At 39.2% G+C, this 19,127-nt stretch overlaps 1 protein-coding gene across 1 annotated transcript in view; it reads right to left on the reverse strand.

Annotated features, from left to right (window-relative positions):
- Positions 1-2,269: 2,269 nt before the first annotated feature.
- Positions 2,270-19,127, reverse strand: part of LOC124606798 (mitochondrial ornithine transporter 1-like) — a 43,551-nt gene continuing 26,693 nt past the window's right edge. Inside the window, exons 3-6 of the mRNA XM_047138866.1 lie at positions 14,030-14,176; positions 10,508-10,688; positions 9,330-9,479; positions 2,270-3,046 (exon numbers count right to left, since the gene is read on the reverse strand). Coding sequence (XP_046994822.1) covers positions 2,928-3,046; positions 9,330-9,479; positions 10,508-10,688; positions 14,030-14,176 — 597 coding nt within the window. The 3' untranslated portion in view covers positions 2,270-2,927. The remainder of the gene's footprint in view (positions 3,047-9,329; positions 9,480-10,507; positions 10,689-14,029; positions 14,177-19,127) is intronic.

The raw sequence follows: 19,127 nt of genomic DNA on the forward strand, positions 1-19,127 counted from the left end.
CATATTACAGCACCTTGTAGACATGTCATCTGGTGACAATGATACAGCCTGAGTTACCACTGGTGCACTTATCGTGCTAACAATGAGACTGTTGATGTCTGCCACAAGGCTTTCCTACTAGTGTTGAACATGGGCACCAGGCACTTTCCTCTTACCATGCCCCTCATTCCTCTGACAGTGGATATCTCATGGTGTAACCACAGTATTAGTATATGGCAATTTGTTTACTTTGAAATTCATTCCTACACAGTGACAAGTTTTATCCAAACTGTGGCACTGGACATGCAGTTTATCTGGGCAATATTCTAACACTCCAACATAAAACATTATGAACAAGGTCCAACACAAAACAAACAAGACTAACATTAAAATCTGTATACTGCTTGTTTGGCTAGTGGGGGTTGCCGAGAAAATAAGACCTAACGATGCCCAAATATGTCCGCATTCTTTCCTTCCATTGCTAAAATCACTTCTGCATATCATGTTTCATGTTGCAGTGTTACATTTTATTGACTTCTGGCACAGTGCAATTACATATCTGTAGTAAACATTCGACCACTACCAGTGTGTTTATTGGTTTTAATTAAACTTGTAACAGAATATACATTAAGATTGGTTAAGCACTAATATTTCATGACAAATAGTTAATAATGCAAGCATTTTCATGTCTTTTGTGTCTCAGAAACATACCACTGAGGCCTAAGTGTATTGAAGTCCTACATAAATGAAAACACCTAATGTGATGGGACAACTTTAGTATTTGCTCACAGATGCCACACTCCAAGGCATTTACATCATTATTTTACTCATGATTAGCATTACAGAACTGCAGGACAACATGTTAACAACCTGTGGAACAACTAGAAAATAACTTGAATAAAATGGTTTTGACACTTTATCCATATACAACATTGGTCAGCCTTTCATTCTTTCATTTTTTGATACAGTATTTTTTGATTCAATGAGAAGGTAAGACTAAATACTGAAATACATCACTAAATGCTGTTGGTGTAACAATCCTTAGTTATGCAAGAGTTCAACATAAGGAAGACACAAAAGCGGTGCCACACAGACCACCTATAACAAGAAACAATAGTCAAACAGAAATTACCCTTACAAACATGTGCCCACTGAATAGTTTTGCAGTTGCAAATAAGTAGACAGAAAAATTTTTGAGTTCACATGCAATGAAAATCAACAATATAGCATAACATTGTAGCATTGCTCACTGTGACAGAAAACAAATCTGCATTGTTCTTTTTTTTTCCTTCATTTGCACAGACTCATTCAAGGTTACTTACTATCTAGTCAATATGGTATCACACATACCTCACTCAGCATGCTTATTGTCACAATTGCGTATCAACACTGATAACCTTACAATCTTCATTTGAATCAAACACTCAATAACAACTGAAGTTTTTCATAAAATTTCCATTTTAACATTTATGCACTTTTTAAGCATGTAATTAAAACTATAAATTTACTTGTGAAAAAGAGTTTAATATACGAAAACATCCTTGGAAACTGAAGATTATACCATGATCTAGTATTTCTCTTTCAAACATGTCAAGAATAAATGCTCTTTATAAACCTTATCTAGTTTCCCGCATGTATATATCTTAAAAATTAATGCCCATATATTTATGATGAAGATGCAGGTGACACTAATCACTAATAGTTACATTTGGGTAACATGTTTCTCACACACGCACACCCACACACACGCACATGCACACACACACACACACACACACACACACACACACACACACACACACACAATTTTCCCAGATACAAGTGTTGTATACAGACATTGTATACTCATCCATCAGTGACAGATAAATATTATTTTTAGAATACATATGATGATGTGCAAACTTATGGTTAGAAAACAAAACAAACAAAAAATGGAACACAGAACATGGAGATACGCACAACTGCTAAACCATCATTTTCGTTCTTCACTATATAACAACTCCTGACATAAACCTGCTTACAAACTAAAAGTGGAAATATATGCAAGTGAAATTAAAGAGTGGGACAATAAATATGGAAAATTATAATTAATTAGTCAATCCAATAAATGATAGATAAACATGCTTCATGCTTTGACAATATATTTTCAGTAATGATTGGCAATTTAAATGATAACAGACTACTTATGATTATTTCTACTTTCTTTTTGATTTGTAATTAATACTTAATAAACATACACAAATGACGGAAAAATACCTTGTATTAGCATATTGTTACAAGATTTCTTTCTGTCAAGTACTGAGTAAAGTATTGGTCCAGTCATATGACCACACTGTATCAATAACCACTGTGTTATAATATTTACCCTTATCTCCACATAAACAGTGACAATTTACCAGTCTTGCAGTGTTCACATGAATACTTATATGCATGCTTAATTTTATTGCTTTTATAAACAAAATTTTTAAGTTTTGTACTTAAATTAAGTCTCTTGTAATTAGCAATATTATGAAAAGGATAGATTCTACTCACCATGTAGACAAGATGTTGAGTCACAGACAGGCAAAACAAAAACTGCTAAACATGTGAGCTTTCAGCCAAAATGCCTTCTTCTTTTGGCTAAAAGCTCACACATTTAGCAGCCTTTTTGTTGTGCCTGTCTGCAACTCAGCATCTCCTCTATACATTAAGTAGCAGTCTATCCTCTTCATAATATTGTCATTATTCCATCTTGGATTTTCTCTTGTGGTTTACATTTTAAAAACCTATTATGTTTGCACTGTCAGTATCAAAAGATTAAGAGCTCCAATGCAACCAATATTCAGTATTACTGCTCCAAACTATCCTCTAAGCAGTTTTCCATTGGCAACTTGTATGACTATGAGGACAAAATCTGTGGCAGTGATTTTGCCATTATGCGATAAAAACATTCAAATCTACCGTACTGTTCATTCTAAAAGTTTAAGCAACATCTTTTTACTATTTTCATACACTAGAAATAAAGTAGCACAGGCTGGTATTGTTCTGACAAGAGATGGTTGCAAGCCGTTGTACAAGGCAGAAATCCCTGAAAAATAGCAAAAGACACATGGAAAATACCTTAAATTTATATGAATACCAGTAGGTTCATTTTAGTCTATTTTACTAGTAATAAGTACTTCAATAAACAATGCCATACAAATTAGCAAAAATTAGACTAAACTCAAGAATTTAGTGACTCACAAATTTATTTTACATAACATGAAGATAGAAATCTACTACCACATCTATACACTCAAATAAGACTTGGCAGAGGGTCTTTCCCATTGCACAGTATCTTATGTTTCCTCCCTGTTCTGTTCACAAGTGGTACACAAGTAGAATGACTACTTCAATGTCTCTATGTGCATAATAATTAATCTACTCTTGTCTTTGCAGTCCCTAGGGAGCAGTACACAGAGGAAAGTAGTATATTCCTAGATTCCTCTTGCAATACTGGTTCATTAAATTTTGTAAGTAGGCTTTTGTGGAGTAGATGAGTGATATAAAAGACAAATATAAGAGACAACAAGAAGCTACACCAATAGTTGCTCTCTGCTCTTCTGGTACTGCTAAAATTTCTATCTTCGAGACTTAGTTGAAGAAAACAGTTATTTATACTTTTGGGGTCATGGGCAGAAAATAAACATATTGCTGGAAAGTATATATATGATCACTAGAACCTGTATGGCAGTTCAAGAAAGTGCAATAGTTAGGATGTTCAACTCATACTCAGAGATTGTCTTCTTAGAGTGGTGAAGAAGTTTGTGAGATTTGTTATTACTCTGGAGCTCTGCAGGACCATCCACGTCTTCCAGGCCAATGGACATTAACTAGAAAAAGAGCAGTCCATAAGAAAGGCCAGGAAGAGCAGAGGTAGAGGGAACTCATTACGTGTGGTGAAACCACTTCCTCTAAAAGAATGAATTTTGAAATGAAGCAGAGATAGAGATGTTTGTCAGCCATGCCAAAGATAGCTCCTGTAGGTGTAAGAGGCCCTGAAATAAAATCCTCAGTCCCCCTGGTTGGGGGTTTTGTGGCTGGTGGGTATTAAACTACACATGTCTTGACCTTCCAGTTTCATTACACTCACTTCGGATGTTGCAGTTTATTTGTCAGCTGTTCCTGAGGCTCAGTCTTGTAAAGAATGTAACCATCTTATACTGATTCTAATATTCAAGTCTTTCTCTAAGTCTGCAAATGCTAAGAGAGTATCCTTGCTCATCTTCAAACTACCCTCCATTAAAAAATGCACTGTCAGAATTATTGCTCTGGTACCTTTTCATTCCTTGGAGCCAAAAAGTCTTTTGCAGCACAGCTTTAATTTTTTTTCTTCATATTATCCTGCTTAGCAATTTACAAGTATGACTTGTCAGACTAATCACCCAACAGTTTTCACATTAATCCACATGTGCCTGTTTTGGTAATGTGATGATAAGACTTCACAGGAAATTCAATGGTAAGTCACTTCTTCCGTAGATTACTGACATAAACTCAAATAATAATCTAATTCCCACACCTCCCACACAATTCAGTAGGCCCGAAGGTATATCATCGATTCCTGATGACTTGTGTGCTTGTTCATCACCATCATGAAATACAAATTCGTACATGACACACTGACTGTAAGGCTGGAAAATGGGTCAAAGGATTCTGTCCTGATACTGCGCAGTTCTCAAGTTACCATCTGTGATACCAGCATAAAACATGACTCCTAAATCCATGGGGCTGCATACACCTGAGACATGTGTAGGTACATGCCCTTCTCCACAACCTTCAATACTCTTTAGCCACAAGGCAAATCCTGGACTCCGTGAGGAGAGCCCAATGCCACTGATTCAGATTCCATTCCAGATGTTCCTCTGGCCATCATCTTAATGTACCATAGTGGATGAGGGTTTAAACTGTTGAGCATAATGGTAGTCTAGAGGGCAAACTGATGGTAGGAGATGAAGGATTACTGATTGCATGAACACTACCCTTCTAATTGGTGCAAAACTATTTTTGTGCAGTTTATGTCAATGTCTCCAGATCGATTCAGGAAAGGTAGTTCAGTTATCTTCACTCACTGTTGTATAACTTAGAGGAATCTGATCTATGGCGTAATCTTCACATGTGCTAGTTTTTCCAAACAGATGTTTGCTGCCTATATCACATTCTAAGTAAATAAGGCATATACATGGACAAGCAGCATTTGGCAGGCAACATCAATTTATCAGTGCCAAATAACCTGAGTCCTTCTTAGGGAACATAAATTGTTATAATAGTCATTCCAGTTTTGCACCACCCTCATGACTTGAGTGATTTCCCAATACTGTTTCGACTACGCGAAATTGCTACATACAGTCAGCTGTTTACTAATGGAACTAAAAGTAAAACTGCACTCTCGGCACAGTTCAGTATGTCTTCAATCATGAACAGGTCAGTTTGGCTTGAATACACTGGTCAATCTGGCAACATGCCTTGAAGAGTCACACTGGTGTGCACTGTCACTTTATGGCAAGAAGGGTTTTGTGCGTGTGAAATTGCCCATCAAATTGGTGAACACCACAGAGATGTCATTTAGAAATTCTGTCACTACTGTGAGACACCAAAACTTCAAAGATCTGCCTCATCATGGTCACCTGTGGTCAACACCAGCTGCTGATTTCTAACTCCAAATTAAGGCTCATAGGAACCTCAAAGATAATGCTACTGAACTGCATGTTGCCTGGGAGAGCTATGTCAATGCAGACCATATGGAACTGTCTCAACCAATCAGTTTGACCTCTAGGTGCCCATTATGAACAATGTTACAAACATCCCAGCACCGTGTTGCATGATGGTGGAAGGTGGGCAAGAGAACACATGGAATGGAAGTGGGATCAATGGCATCAGGTTCTCTTCAGCAACAAGTGCAGGATCTGTCTGATGCCTGATTATCATCACAGAAGAGTGTGGAGGCAGTCACATACTAGTGCATGTCTGGAGTGTCAGTCCCACAAGTTCTGTAAGGAAATGAGTTGGTCACATTTTAGAACAGTATCGTGTACGGATGTTGGATGCCTCTCATTGCTGTTGAAGCTCATTTGAAGGCTGTGCTGTACTGAAACAGGATTCCCAAGCCTACTTTTTAGCCCTGCAGTCAACATTTTGACAATATGTTCATTTTCTAGACAATGTGTGAGTACCCCATGCCCACCTTGTGAACACTTTCCTCCAGGAGGCAGGAATCAGTCAATTCAATGGTATCTGCTGACATGAACTCAATTGAGCCTACTTGAACCAGAAGAAACTTGCAGCATATCATTGCAGGAACCCTCTTCACACATGGGATGATCTCTGGATGGCTGCCACTGAGGAGTGGGGCAGGCTTGAGAATCAACATCTTCATCAGCTTGTGAACAACATGCGATGGAGGATCCGACTTGCTACAATGTATACAGCAGAGCAACACAGTATCAAATGCTACCCAGCAGCACATTTTTATTTCATACATGTGTCACAACTGTCTTTCTGATCTTCTTGATTAAATTTAGCTGGCAAAGGATTAATGGCACAATGCAGTCAATGATAGTCAACTGTTAGAATGGTATACAGGTTAAAGATTCTACAATTTCCATATGTTTCATTAATGTATGCCTCGGCTCATTCCACAGCCCTTGATGGGATCCTAGGAACATGACAAATGATGCAATCAGTCAATAAATCGATCAGTCAATGAAAATGAATGAATGAATGCACTTTTGAACAGGTTTCCTTTATTTTGATTAATGATTTGTTTTTATTTCACAATGACATTCCTTTTTTAAGTTTCCTTGAATCTAAGTCCACACATTTTTGGAGACTTTTTGCAGACATGAAAGTGGTGCAAAACGTTTTTGAGCAGTTTACATGCTCAACATATGACCAGTTCGGTAGATGGTGCTTCTCAGTATGAAGTCAAAGGAGTTTTATGACAATGAAATCTCAATGCCTCCAAACGCCTATAGATTAAACCAAGATGAAGCAGATCTCATGTACTGAAGTACAGGAACCATCAAGCATTTAATATTGTCCAAGAAAAATTAATACCGGACGGAAAGAGATACATACACACATTTTTATGATCTGTGGTTTCACTTGTAATGTAATGGAAACTGCTGGTCATTTTTGGACATGCTGCAATATACACAATAAAATTTAACAATACTTTCAATGATGGGCATTATATCTCAGCATCTGAATCTACAAGATTCACTTCAAATTAATCACCAACACCCAAACAATGAAGCTTTGTCGTGAGTCCCCATAGACCTTGGCTCTCTATTCAAGCAGTCTATGAAATTTGTCATTAAAAATATATCACTTTTTCAAACCAACTGCTCCATTAATGGAATCAATACTAGAAATAATAATAATCTTCACAAGGATTTAAAGTCACTTACTCCTGTACAAAAAGGTGTGATTATTCAGAAACACACATTTTCAGTAACTTGCCAGCAACCATAAAAAGCTTAACAACCAATGAAATTCAGTTTAAGAGAAGCCTAAAGGATTTATTGGTGGCCAACTCCATTGATGAATTTCTTAGTAGAATCAACTGATATCTATCTCTTTTTTTTTCCTCTCTCTCTCTCTCTCTCTCTCTCTCTCTCTCTCTCTCTCTGCGTGTGTGTGTGTGTGTGTGTGTGTGTGTGTGTGTGTGTGTGTGAGTACAATCTAACTTCTCAGTGCAGTTGTGTGTTCATTGTAAATAAGTACTGTAGTACTTCTATTATATGTTTATTGCCTAATAAATAAAAAAGAAATTTAATTTGAAATTCACTGCATTAATGCAATCTTAGTAAATGAGTGATGTAAAATGATCCTTTCATGTGGTGTTAAAAAAGAAAAAAAAAAGACGGTCATTCCACTTGGGACTTGTGGAAGATACATTCACTTATTTGTTTTAGTTGTAAATATTTGTCATGTATTATTGTTTTTCTGACATGTTCTACATCCTGGAGGACCTCCTCATTACAGATCAATTGGAATGAAAATAAATCTATCAAATAGTATCATCTTGCTCCACACAGAAGAGTACTGTGTGGTCGATTAAAAGTTGTGTTTCCTACACTACAGCCATCGATAGAAGGCTGACATGAAGAACCTAGCCCCACAACATGAGTATTAACCACTATATTAGCACTGAACAGATGATTCATGCTTGTGGGAGGAGTGCAAAATATCAGGCAGAACTGCACACTTCTGCCACCTGGCTTATGCTGGACGTATTAAGAGACAGGGTCCATACTGGCTTTGAGAGCTTAATCTTTAAGCGCATGTTGACGGTGGTGATAGATCCAATATCCAAACACCCCAACTAATGAGTATGCCATTCACCTGAACTGTAGCCACTTTCTGGGCACTAACATTATCTTGACCATTGGAATCCAACCAAAAACTCTTATGTGAGAAAACAGCCTTTAGTTCTCATCACAGATATTGATGCAGCACTAAGATCAAAGCTGTTTATAACATCTAATGATGACACATTCAAGCAGATGAGTAAGATTTTCAAGCAATATATGTGGTAGACCACAGGAGAGATATACACTGAGGCTAGGCTGACCCTCCTTGTGTACTCTCAATGGCCACAACCTCACTGACCACCTACATGTCAGGCAACCTCACTCTCACTCACTCTCTCTCTCTCTCTCTCTCTCTCTCTCTCTCTCTCTCTCACACGCACACACACACACACACACACACACACACACACACACACACACACACACACACACACACAGAGAGAGAGAGAGAGAGAGAGAGAGAGAGAGCCATACATGTTGCATCCAACATCAGCTGCAACCATCTCCCTGCAGATACATGAAATGAATTCTAGTCTGCACAACTTTGAACAGTGTCTGGGTTGACTTAAGTTATAGTACTGAAGGTAACCACATTTTCACTGTTTCATTTAAGGCATCAAAAGACTCCACAAACATACTTCAATAATTATGAGTGCCCCACTTTTCCACAGTGGTTTTTGCAATCCATAAAATGATTTCTCCTAACAAGTGGACATCTGTTCACATTGTGTTCCCCACTTTTCCAAGTCTACATAAATTACTTCATCCTCAAAATGTGCATAAAGCAATGACACTTATTTTTAGAGCCTCTGACTGTAATGCATTAAATAATTGTTGGTTCTGATATGATGTCTTTCTCATTTTTTTAACATTTAACTAAACTTCAGTACTTTACTCACTGCATTTTCATCCATTTTTAAACTTCACACAACAATTTGTTCACTTCAAATACCTTTTGAACTTCCAATGAACAAATCTAATTTGTACTGCATACTAAAATAATAAAACTTCAAAACAAACCTTCTTGACGGGCCACCTTTAAGGCAACAGATATCATGGGTTCTTTCAGACCGCCAACCTGTATTCTTGATTTTACAGCATCCACAGGAAACACAACAAGCCAAAAAACAAAACCACCTGTAGCACCAGCAACCATTGTACGTACAGCTCCTGTAACACAAATTTCACATTAATAAGTTATATCATGTGTGACATAAAATACATACGATACATGTAGATGTACAAGGTCTGTTCAAAAAATTCCATAAAATTCATAATTCCGCACCAATGGTGTGTTGGAGCAAAATGCAACTGGCATCCCTGCACATGCTTGTGTTTAATGTGTAACTGCTGGAAGTTTCATTGTTGTATGTTTGTTAGTTATTGTTCAGTGCTGTGTTGAGTAGAACATTATGTCACACAGTTGGCAAATTTCGAAATGGCAGAGTTCAAGGAGCAGCATTTTGCATGAAACTCAAGAAAACCTTTACAGACACAAACCTACAGGAAGCCTATTGTTATGAGTGCTTAAGCTGTACTTGGTGTTACGAATGGTTCACATGGTTTAAAAATGACCAGATGGAGGTTAAAGATGACCCTTTCCAGGACGCCCTCCGGTGTCTATCAAGGACACTCATGTCAGGAACATCAACAAAATTGGGTGTGCCAATCAAAGACTGACTGTCCAAGAGATTGCAGAAGAGTGTAACATTTCAGTTGGATCATATCATGCAATCTTGACACAGCATCTTGGAATGCATCATATTGCTGCCAAGTTCATCCCATTGCTCATGAGTAAAGACCAGAAAGACCTTTGCCTCACAATCAGTGAAGAGGACAAAAAATTAAACCACTGTGCTGCCTCATCTTCTGTACTCTTCAGACCTGGCCTCTGCAGACTTTTTTCTTTTCCTCCTTAAGTTGAAAACCCCGTTGAAAGGACGAAGATTTGCAACAATACACTAGATAAAAAAAATTTGCAGACGGTGCTTTGCCTAATTCAGCAAGAGGGATACCAAGACTGTTTCAGCAAGTGGAAACGGCACTGGGAGCCATGTATCGATTGTGGAGGAGAGCATTTCAAAGGAGACCATGCACAGTAAGTAAAAGGTAAGCATCGAAAAAATTTGTGGACAAAGTTCAGGAATGTTCTGAACAAACCTCGTATATTTGAAAGAAAATTATTTCAAACATCTTACCAATTTCATCCTTTGATTTCCCTGGAGGTGTGAGCAACTGACGAGCACCTTCATATCCTCCAAAAAAGAAGAAGTTGCCAAACATTTCTCGAGCCATAGTTGAAGTCAGACCTCTAAACAGGCCCATTGCTCCTTCATTTTTTATTATGTATTTCGTCATTTTTATAGGCCCACAGTTTTGCTTCAATGCAGACAATAAATAATTAATTGGGTGGCACTAATTTAGAGCTCAATATTTTTACACATACATCAATACAGTACTTGTGTCAGAAATTTTTATTTATTTATTTTTTTTTCATAATGGTTCATAATGGTAAAAAGAAAGATTGATGTACATACAGAATCAATACACATACTGGCAACAACTCTTTCCAACTATAAATATAAACAAATAAGTCTTGTTTCGCACTGACTCCCCATACTCTCCTCATATCTAGTTCATATATGTGTATGAAGCGTCATAGCTTTTATAATGATTCTCTCAATTTTTTCCCCCAAATATTAGAGCAACTTTCACAATTGCCCTCCATGTTATGGATATTGCTAAAAGTTCCTTTATTTCTTGGAAGTTTAATAAGTCAGTGGCCTTTATAGAAGCTCATGCCTTAATCACATTTCATTTTGCCTCAGGTACGGGGCATATTTGCATACACCCTAAGAAATTCAGTTGGATCTGTACATAAAAATTTCTTAGTGAACATCAGAAAACAAACCAACTGAATCTGATATAGCAATCAACGAAATTGCACCAAAGTTATAAAGTAGTATGGAAGGAATATTAGGGTTTAGCAACCCATAACCATCAAGGTCAAATGAGATGGATCACATGCTCACAATAGTGCAAGAACAGGGAAGGAAATCGACCATGCCCTTCTAAAGGAACCCTCCTGGCATTTGCCTGGAGCAATTTAGTGAAAGCATGGAAAATCTAAACCTGGATGGCTGGACATGGATTTGAACCATCACCCTCCTGAGTCGGGGCCCGTGTGCTAATCACTGCGTCATCTTGCTCAGTAAAAGCCTTAAAGTACTGTGGGGCTCTGCACTGCCACACAGCAGAGACAATAAATTACATTTTGAATTATGTTGTGTTCATACTTTTTTTAATGATGCCAAAAGGATCTGGAACTTCCTGTGGAGGACACATCTAAAGATGGGATCAATGAAAGTTGTAATTCTGTGTTACAACCAGAAAGTGAAGACCAATGTGAGAGAATGTCTCTGCAACTGGATAAATGTGATAACCTTTGTGCTATATACATTATATTTTCTTTAACAGATGATGCTGTTACTTATAGATAGGTTATCACCCATGAGAATTGTACTTGTGAGGTGATATTACATGTCAGCACTTTGTAGAGCAACTAGTAATTGACAATAAGCATGTACAAAGTAAAACACACAAGTAGACAAGTTCCCTACAATGTATCGGTATAGTATCAACTACATATCACTAAGGTCAGTGACATTGCTAGCATTTTCAGATTACTGTAAAAGAGAAAACCATGGTTCTTGTACTGTGGGAATGACAAACACCAGACAACAATTTTCTGAGATACTTCTGAGTAGATGCAGCGTCTCTACAAGGCCATTTGCATGATACAGTTTCAAGTACTGTTTACCTGTCTGGGCCATATGATTGAAGGGTCCACAAGAACTGAAACAAGAGCTATGTAATTTGCAGAATGTTTGTTTGGCCATTTTGAGTGTTATATAAGAATGCTTGAGTAACTACAATGTCATACTCTATGAGAAAGGTATTGTATAGTCTCTCGGTAAACTTATGAAGGAGCAGCCACATGAGAGAGCAACCAGATCCCAACTCTGCCTACTCAGTTACATCACAAGGTACTTCTAAAAGCTGTTTCACAACATTGTACTGGCCCTTCCATGGCATATGCTTTAAATCAGGGACAATAGAGTGAGCAGATATGTCTGAGCAGTGTTTATCTTTTGCTATATGAGCAAACACTATATGGAATACAAAAGATGATTGCCTTCATCTGAAACATGATATAGCACAGATTTCATTCACATAGGAATGAAAGTCATAAATCAGGGTTGGTACATATACTACAAATACAGAACAGAATACATGTTCATCTGCATGCATGTTTGTCTACGATCTCCTCCTAAACCGATGCACATGTTCCAACACGATTTTCAACGCAACATGGTTCAATTATTCTGTAAAATTGAAGTGTTATTCCTTCATTGTGGTTCTGCAGAAGTATAGTTTTCCTTGATGGGCTGCACTGAAATATAATTCTTATGAGGAGTGCTCAAAAAGTAACAGGGAAATGGTAACTTTGTGTGCTGTATTAGTAAAATTCATGCAACTTTTTCAGCGTTATGTTGGTAAACACATCTGAAAAGTATCTGTACAATGATAGGCATATTGAGTATTTAGTCTGTTGTCAGCTGTCAACAAGGTAACATGTGTTTTGGTGGTAACGGTGATTATTTACTTTTTATAAAAATAGATCAGAGAATTTGTGTTAAATTTTACTATTAGAATGAAATAAAGTGCATCAAAGTTTCAGAAATGTTCTGTTTTGTCATGGCAAGTCACTTATTCTCTATTTTCAGTACATGTAGAAACTTGCCTAGAGTGTTTCAAATAGTGGATATTTTGTTGTAGTGAATCATACAACAATGACATATCCTCTGGACTGAAGTGAAAGGTGCCTTTTAGTTTTCCAGGCAGACACCAACCTTCATCATAAAATTTCAGTCCATGGTAAAGGTATTATAATTACAGATAATGCAATTGACTTATTGTATGAACCTTCTTGACAGATTAAAAATGTGTGGTGTACAGAGACTGTAGCCTGTTCATTTGTCTTTCACTGTCAGCCTTCTACCAACTATAGCTAGCACAAAATCATGTCTCAGCACCTCTCAACTCAAAGCTTTATTCTGGAGTAGGGAAGGAGTTATTTAAGATGGAACACGACGCATTCTTAGTTGGCTCAACCAGTATAGTCCCACCCACAAAATGCATCAGTTTTCCTTAATAACAGCAAGAATATTTATGGAAAATAGCTTGTGGAAGAAAAGTAGCATCTTAGAAATTGGGGATTTGTGGTAAGTCCTATGGGACCAAACTGCTGAGGTCATCGGTCCCTAAGCTTACACACTACTTAAACTAACTTAAACTAAAGACAACACACACACACCCACACCCGAGGGAGGACTCAAACCTCCAACGGGAGCAGCCGCGCAAACCGTGACAAGCTGCCCTAGACTGCACGACTACCCCGGGCGGAAATTGCATCTTAAACAAGCTTTGTACTGAAACCTTTTTATAGGTTGAAATTACATAATGCACTTTAAGATAGTAGCTGATTCACTAAGAACAACATTGAAACAACATGTTAAAGCTACACAGAAGCTGCTTGTTTTCCCACTCTGATTAAAACACTTTTAAGGTACAGTTTTGACATGTTCAAAGAACTAAACATTCAGTACCATTATATTCACAAAAAGATAAATGCATTAATACAGAGCACACCTCCTTACAGTAGCTGTTTTAGACTGTGAACTTGTCTCTCGCAGAGCCTGCAGTTTGCATTTCACCAACTCTGTTGGACAAAGCGTAAGGGATGAGAAAATCGCAGAAAGTGAACCAGCTGCTGCATTGGAGAATGTTCCCAGTTCCTCCACTCTCTGTAATAAAGAGAAAAATAGGCAAAACCTTACAGCATAAAAAATATTCACTAATCCATAAACACCAAATGAAAACAGAATGCATAAATCACCAAATTCTAGGTAAGCCCCTGATGTATTTTTGAAAGCACACTCTGAATAGGCAAAAGTAGAATAATTCCGATGTTTTTCTCTTCCTAGCAATGTTTCAAGAACTACTGTCTATCTATACAAAGGTGGTTCAAATGGAAACTTTGAAAGTGCAATAAAGTTCACAAAATTTTTACTATTGATTTGGCAATTGGAAGAAGCTATACTTGTGTTTCCAAAAGTGACCAACTGATGATAGCCTCTAGTCGCATCATGGAAAAGGAAGCTGTGTCAGTGCAAAGATGGCCATCCTATTTGAGCCACGCAAGAGCCTTTATCGATAACTGCCCCTGTGGCATATCGACTTTGGTCATAACTACAGCTCAGGCACCCCATTAGGGGGGGGGGGGGGGGCAGCAACCTACAGCCAAGAGACTGGCTTCAGGCTTCAGCAGTTGGGTATGCCTGGACTACTGATTCAGACATGTTGGCCATTAACGGGGTGGCCACATTGTTGGAAGTGTCTGTCTGCTTCCTGGTAGGAAGTCCCGAGTCCCTGAATAAACAGCCTTGCCTGTTGGAACAATGTGGAAACTACGGTGAATGTCTGCTTTACAGCCATCACATTCTGGGAAGAGGAATTTTGGAAAATCCCTGTGTTCTGCTGTAAGGTTCCACCATCCTGGTTATCAAGACACATCATGCTGTAATACTGTGTGGTCCCAACGTGTGGGTGCATTGTTTATCTCTATTCTTGTAATAAGCAAATATGTTACAAATGAGTCATTACTTGTTAAATTTTTATGAAGTTCAGCCTCACATCTGGTGGAGGATTGCCTTGTCAGTCTATATGCAATTAAGTGGCAGGTGGTCATTGTCTGTATGTAATCTGTTTTACTTGTGTTCACATTGTGTAGAAAACTGTGTGAGATCAGTGGCAGCACTGGCAGAAGTGCTGCTAATATATATTATTACTTGGCTTTCAACTTGTTCTGTGCCACTTTGGCACTTTATATCTCGATTCTTGTGGTCTCTCACGCTGCTGATCACTTGGTGACTGTGCTTTGATTTTAAATTCAGGTTTAATTCCATGTGCTTGTTCAAGTGGTATTTAAAAGCTTTAAGACTTTTGATGTGTTTCGGGCAGCCACTTACTGTCTATGGTCCTCAAATTGTAAGGCATTTAAAATCTTAAAAGATAGCCAAGTGGAGGATCTTTTGTTTCCTACAGGTTTCTTTTCAATAGTTGCTTTCTAAGTTTTGGTAACTCATTTAAAACTATGTTGGCCATTTGAGATGGATAGTTAAATTTTGATGTTCTTTGTTTTGATAATTTTATCTGACTGCTGTCACATCTAACAGCTAAATGTTATTTCTTTAATTATACTAATCTTGGTTGCCAACTGAAGTGAACTAATAATTTTAACTATTTTAAAATTATATTTAAACACACTGGCTGCCTTGAAGGCACTTCATTCTTTCGCCTTTTAAGGCATCTAATAGTTGCAACTGTTTTTCATATTTTATTATTTGTGACCTCATTATTCTGAGTGTTTACCAGAGCAGAAAAGTTAAAAAGAGTGCAAACTGCTTTTCTAAAGTGTCAGCCTGGAAGATCAAGAGAGCTGAAACTTTGATTGCTTTTGATGTTATTGTTAAATACACTAATTGAAAATGTATCAAATTATTTGACCCAGGACCTTACCACTTACCAACATACCTCACTACCACTTCATCACTGTCGACTTTCACTACGTTTGAGCAGTTATCTGTAATACATTTCTTGAGTACTGAACCTGTTAAACATGTGCAAATACATTGCAGGATGAAACCACAGAGCAGCAATTCATGTGTGCCCCTGCAGCAACTGTATGAGTGGTGCAGCAACTTTAAAACTGGTGTAACTTCCAGGGAAGATACTCCATGCCTGAGCCAGGCATACCATGTAGTGAGAAATAAAACATTGCCACGGTGGAAAAGCTTATAAATTACTGTAAGCAATATAGCCACTACTTTGGATATTAGAGTTGGTTCAGCACACAATATTGTTCATGGCATGCTGTGATTCAGTGAAGTATCTACAATATGGATATCACATCAGTTGATTGCTGAACTGAGAGATCATGACATGATACCTACGAGGAACTTTTGTATTGCTTCCAGATTGAAGGTAATAGATTTCTTAACAAAATTGTTACAAGAAATGAAACTGGGTACACCATCACGAACCTGAAATGAAAAGATCATACAAGGAATGGCACCATAACTCTGCCAAAACAAAACAAAAAAATCCACAATGAACCACCAGCAGCAAAAGTCATGCTCACTCTCTTTTGGGATACAAAAGGAATAATTTTGGAGCATTACAATCTTGAACACATAACTTACTCATCAGATCTCATCTTGAATGATTTTCATGTGTTCTGAAGTCTCGAAGCAGTTCTAGGCACCAGGAGGCCAGCATTTCACAAGAGATGAACAGGCGATAGCCACAGTGCATTCAAAACCACAAGCATTTTTCTCATGAGGCATCCATGCACGTCAGAAGCAATGGAATGCTGCATTACAGGACACAGGGTTAACATATTGCATCATGTGCATAATAATAACTAATTAAGGTTTTTGTTCTTGTGATACTTCAGACGTACAAAACAGACTTGTAGTTATTTGTTGCATCAGAATATTGTTTTGTAAAAATAAATAATTACTGTTCTATACCAAGTTTCTGCATGTATTGTGGTTCAGTTTGCAATCTTCTTTGTTAATGATGTAGTAGCAAAAATAGTTACACATCCTGATAAATTCTAAAGCATCAAATAAAATACAAAGCAAATGTTGTCAAAATATGAAACATGTGGAGTTGGATGACCTATCAGCATGTTTTTGACAGTAAAAATGTTCACATTAATTGCTATTCCTAGTTTAACAAGAAGTCATCTTTGTATGAAAAAGAGCAAAAACTCTGTTTCAGGATTAAGCACAGGCATTAATCAGACTACTGAAATGTCATGCACATATAGATGTAAAACAGCTCTTCATCTGTAGGCAGCTAATGAGATCATAACCCCCCCCACCCCCCCCCCCCCCCCCCACCCCTCTCTCTCTCTCTCTCTCTCTCTCTCTCTCTCTCTCTGTTATAACCTGTAATCACCAATAATTGCGTGGACATTCAAACACACTCACTTAGAAACAATAGCTCGTTACATGATAACAACTCAGTATCTCTTATTCGACTACCGTGCCGTGACATGCGGCCGGCGCCATTCGTAGCTAGGTGGCGCTCCCGCGCTCAGCCGAGTTGCAGAGCGCCTCTATCACTGTTTGCGTGTACTGTCGTGGTGGCACTGTTAAATGTCGTGGCACTGTCACAACACTTTTCCCCCCTTGAAAAAAAAAACACTCACTTCCTTCGAGACATGCACAGTGTGGAGACATTCATGGCCTATTGTGAGGCCCCGAGAAGATCCCGCGGAGAGACACGAGAGTATGGTCGAAAATGCCCAGGATGGAAGCTCGTGCGTGGAACGTGCCTCCTGGACGAGATGATGGGTGAAAACTCCGGAGCAGCATCCATAGGTGTCGTGGACCTGGGGGTGTGCTCCAGCGAGATGGGTCCCGGAGAAGGTGGCGTTGCGACTGGGGCCGGTTCCGGCGTACTCGGAAGCGGTAGCGACGTCGGCTGCATCAACACGTATGGTAGATCGGCAGCAGTGACAGGACTGGCTTCTCGGGCTGGTGGAGGCGAAGGAAGGGGCGGTGGCAACCATGCCGTCGTCCGTACGTATTTCACAAAGCCGGCGGCCGCGAAGAGTCTTGACCACCCCTGGGATCCATTTAGGGCGAGATCCATACCCTCGTGCCCACACGTCGGCACCCACTGAGTATTTTCCCGCACTAGGGGACACAGCACAAGGCCTGACAGGGTGAAGCAGGTGCAGAAGAGTGTGCGGTTGGTGGCCATGCAAGAGTTCAGCAGGGCTGCGATCACCCAGAGACGTGAAGCGATAAGAACTCAGAAATTGCAGCGGAGCGTCATCTGTGGAAAAATCACTAAGGAATTTTTTCATCTGGCTTTTGAAAGTGCGGACAAGGCGCTCGACCTCCCCATTCGATTGCGGATGGAAGGGCGGCACTGTAACATGATGAATCCCTTGTCCAGTACAAAAATCACGGAAGACCTGCGAAGAGAACTGAGGGCCATTGTCCGTGACGATCGTGGATGGAAGACCTTCTAGCGCAAAGATTTTGGACAAAGCCAGCGTCGTTGCCGCAGTGGTGGGTGACGGACATCGTACAACAAACGGAAACTTCGAGAAAGTGTCAATCAACAGTAGCCAATAAGTACCGAGGAAGGGGCCGGCAAAGTCAGCGTGCACCCATTCCCATGGCTGGGCCAGATCAGGCCACAGAGAGGGCATTGTATGAGGTGCAGCCAGTTGTTGAGCACACTGACCACACGCAGCAACCATGTGGGCGATGTCCAAATCAATACCGGGCCAATAAACGTGCCTGCGGGCCAGGGACTTAGTCCGAGAAATACCCCAATGGCCTTCATGCAACAGGTTGAGGACATCTTTGTGAAGAGAGGCTGGCACCACGACCCGTGGAGATGCGCCATCCGTGGCCAGAAGAACACCACCATCATGAACAGACAGACGAAGGCACAAGGCATGGTAGTTGCAAAGGGGATCCGATGCCCGGCCCTTGGTCCTGTCCGGCCAACCCCATTGAACAAAACCGATCACCTGACGCAGGACCGGGTCCCGCGCAGTAGCCGATGCGAACTGCGAACCTGTAATTGGAAAACCCTCGACCGCACGACGTTCTTCCTCATCAATGTGGAAACAGAGTAGTTCATCACGATCGAAAACCGGGTCAGGGC

The sequence above is a fragment of the Schistocerca americana genome, chromosome 3 (assembly GCF_021461395.2).
Source record: "Schistocerca americana isolate TAMUIC-IGC-003095 chromosome 3, iqSchAmer2.1, whole genome shotgun sequence".
NCBI classification, from domain to species: Eukaryota; Metazoa; Arthropoda; class Insecta; order Orthoptera; family Acrididae; genus Schistocerca; species Schistocerca americana.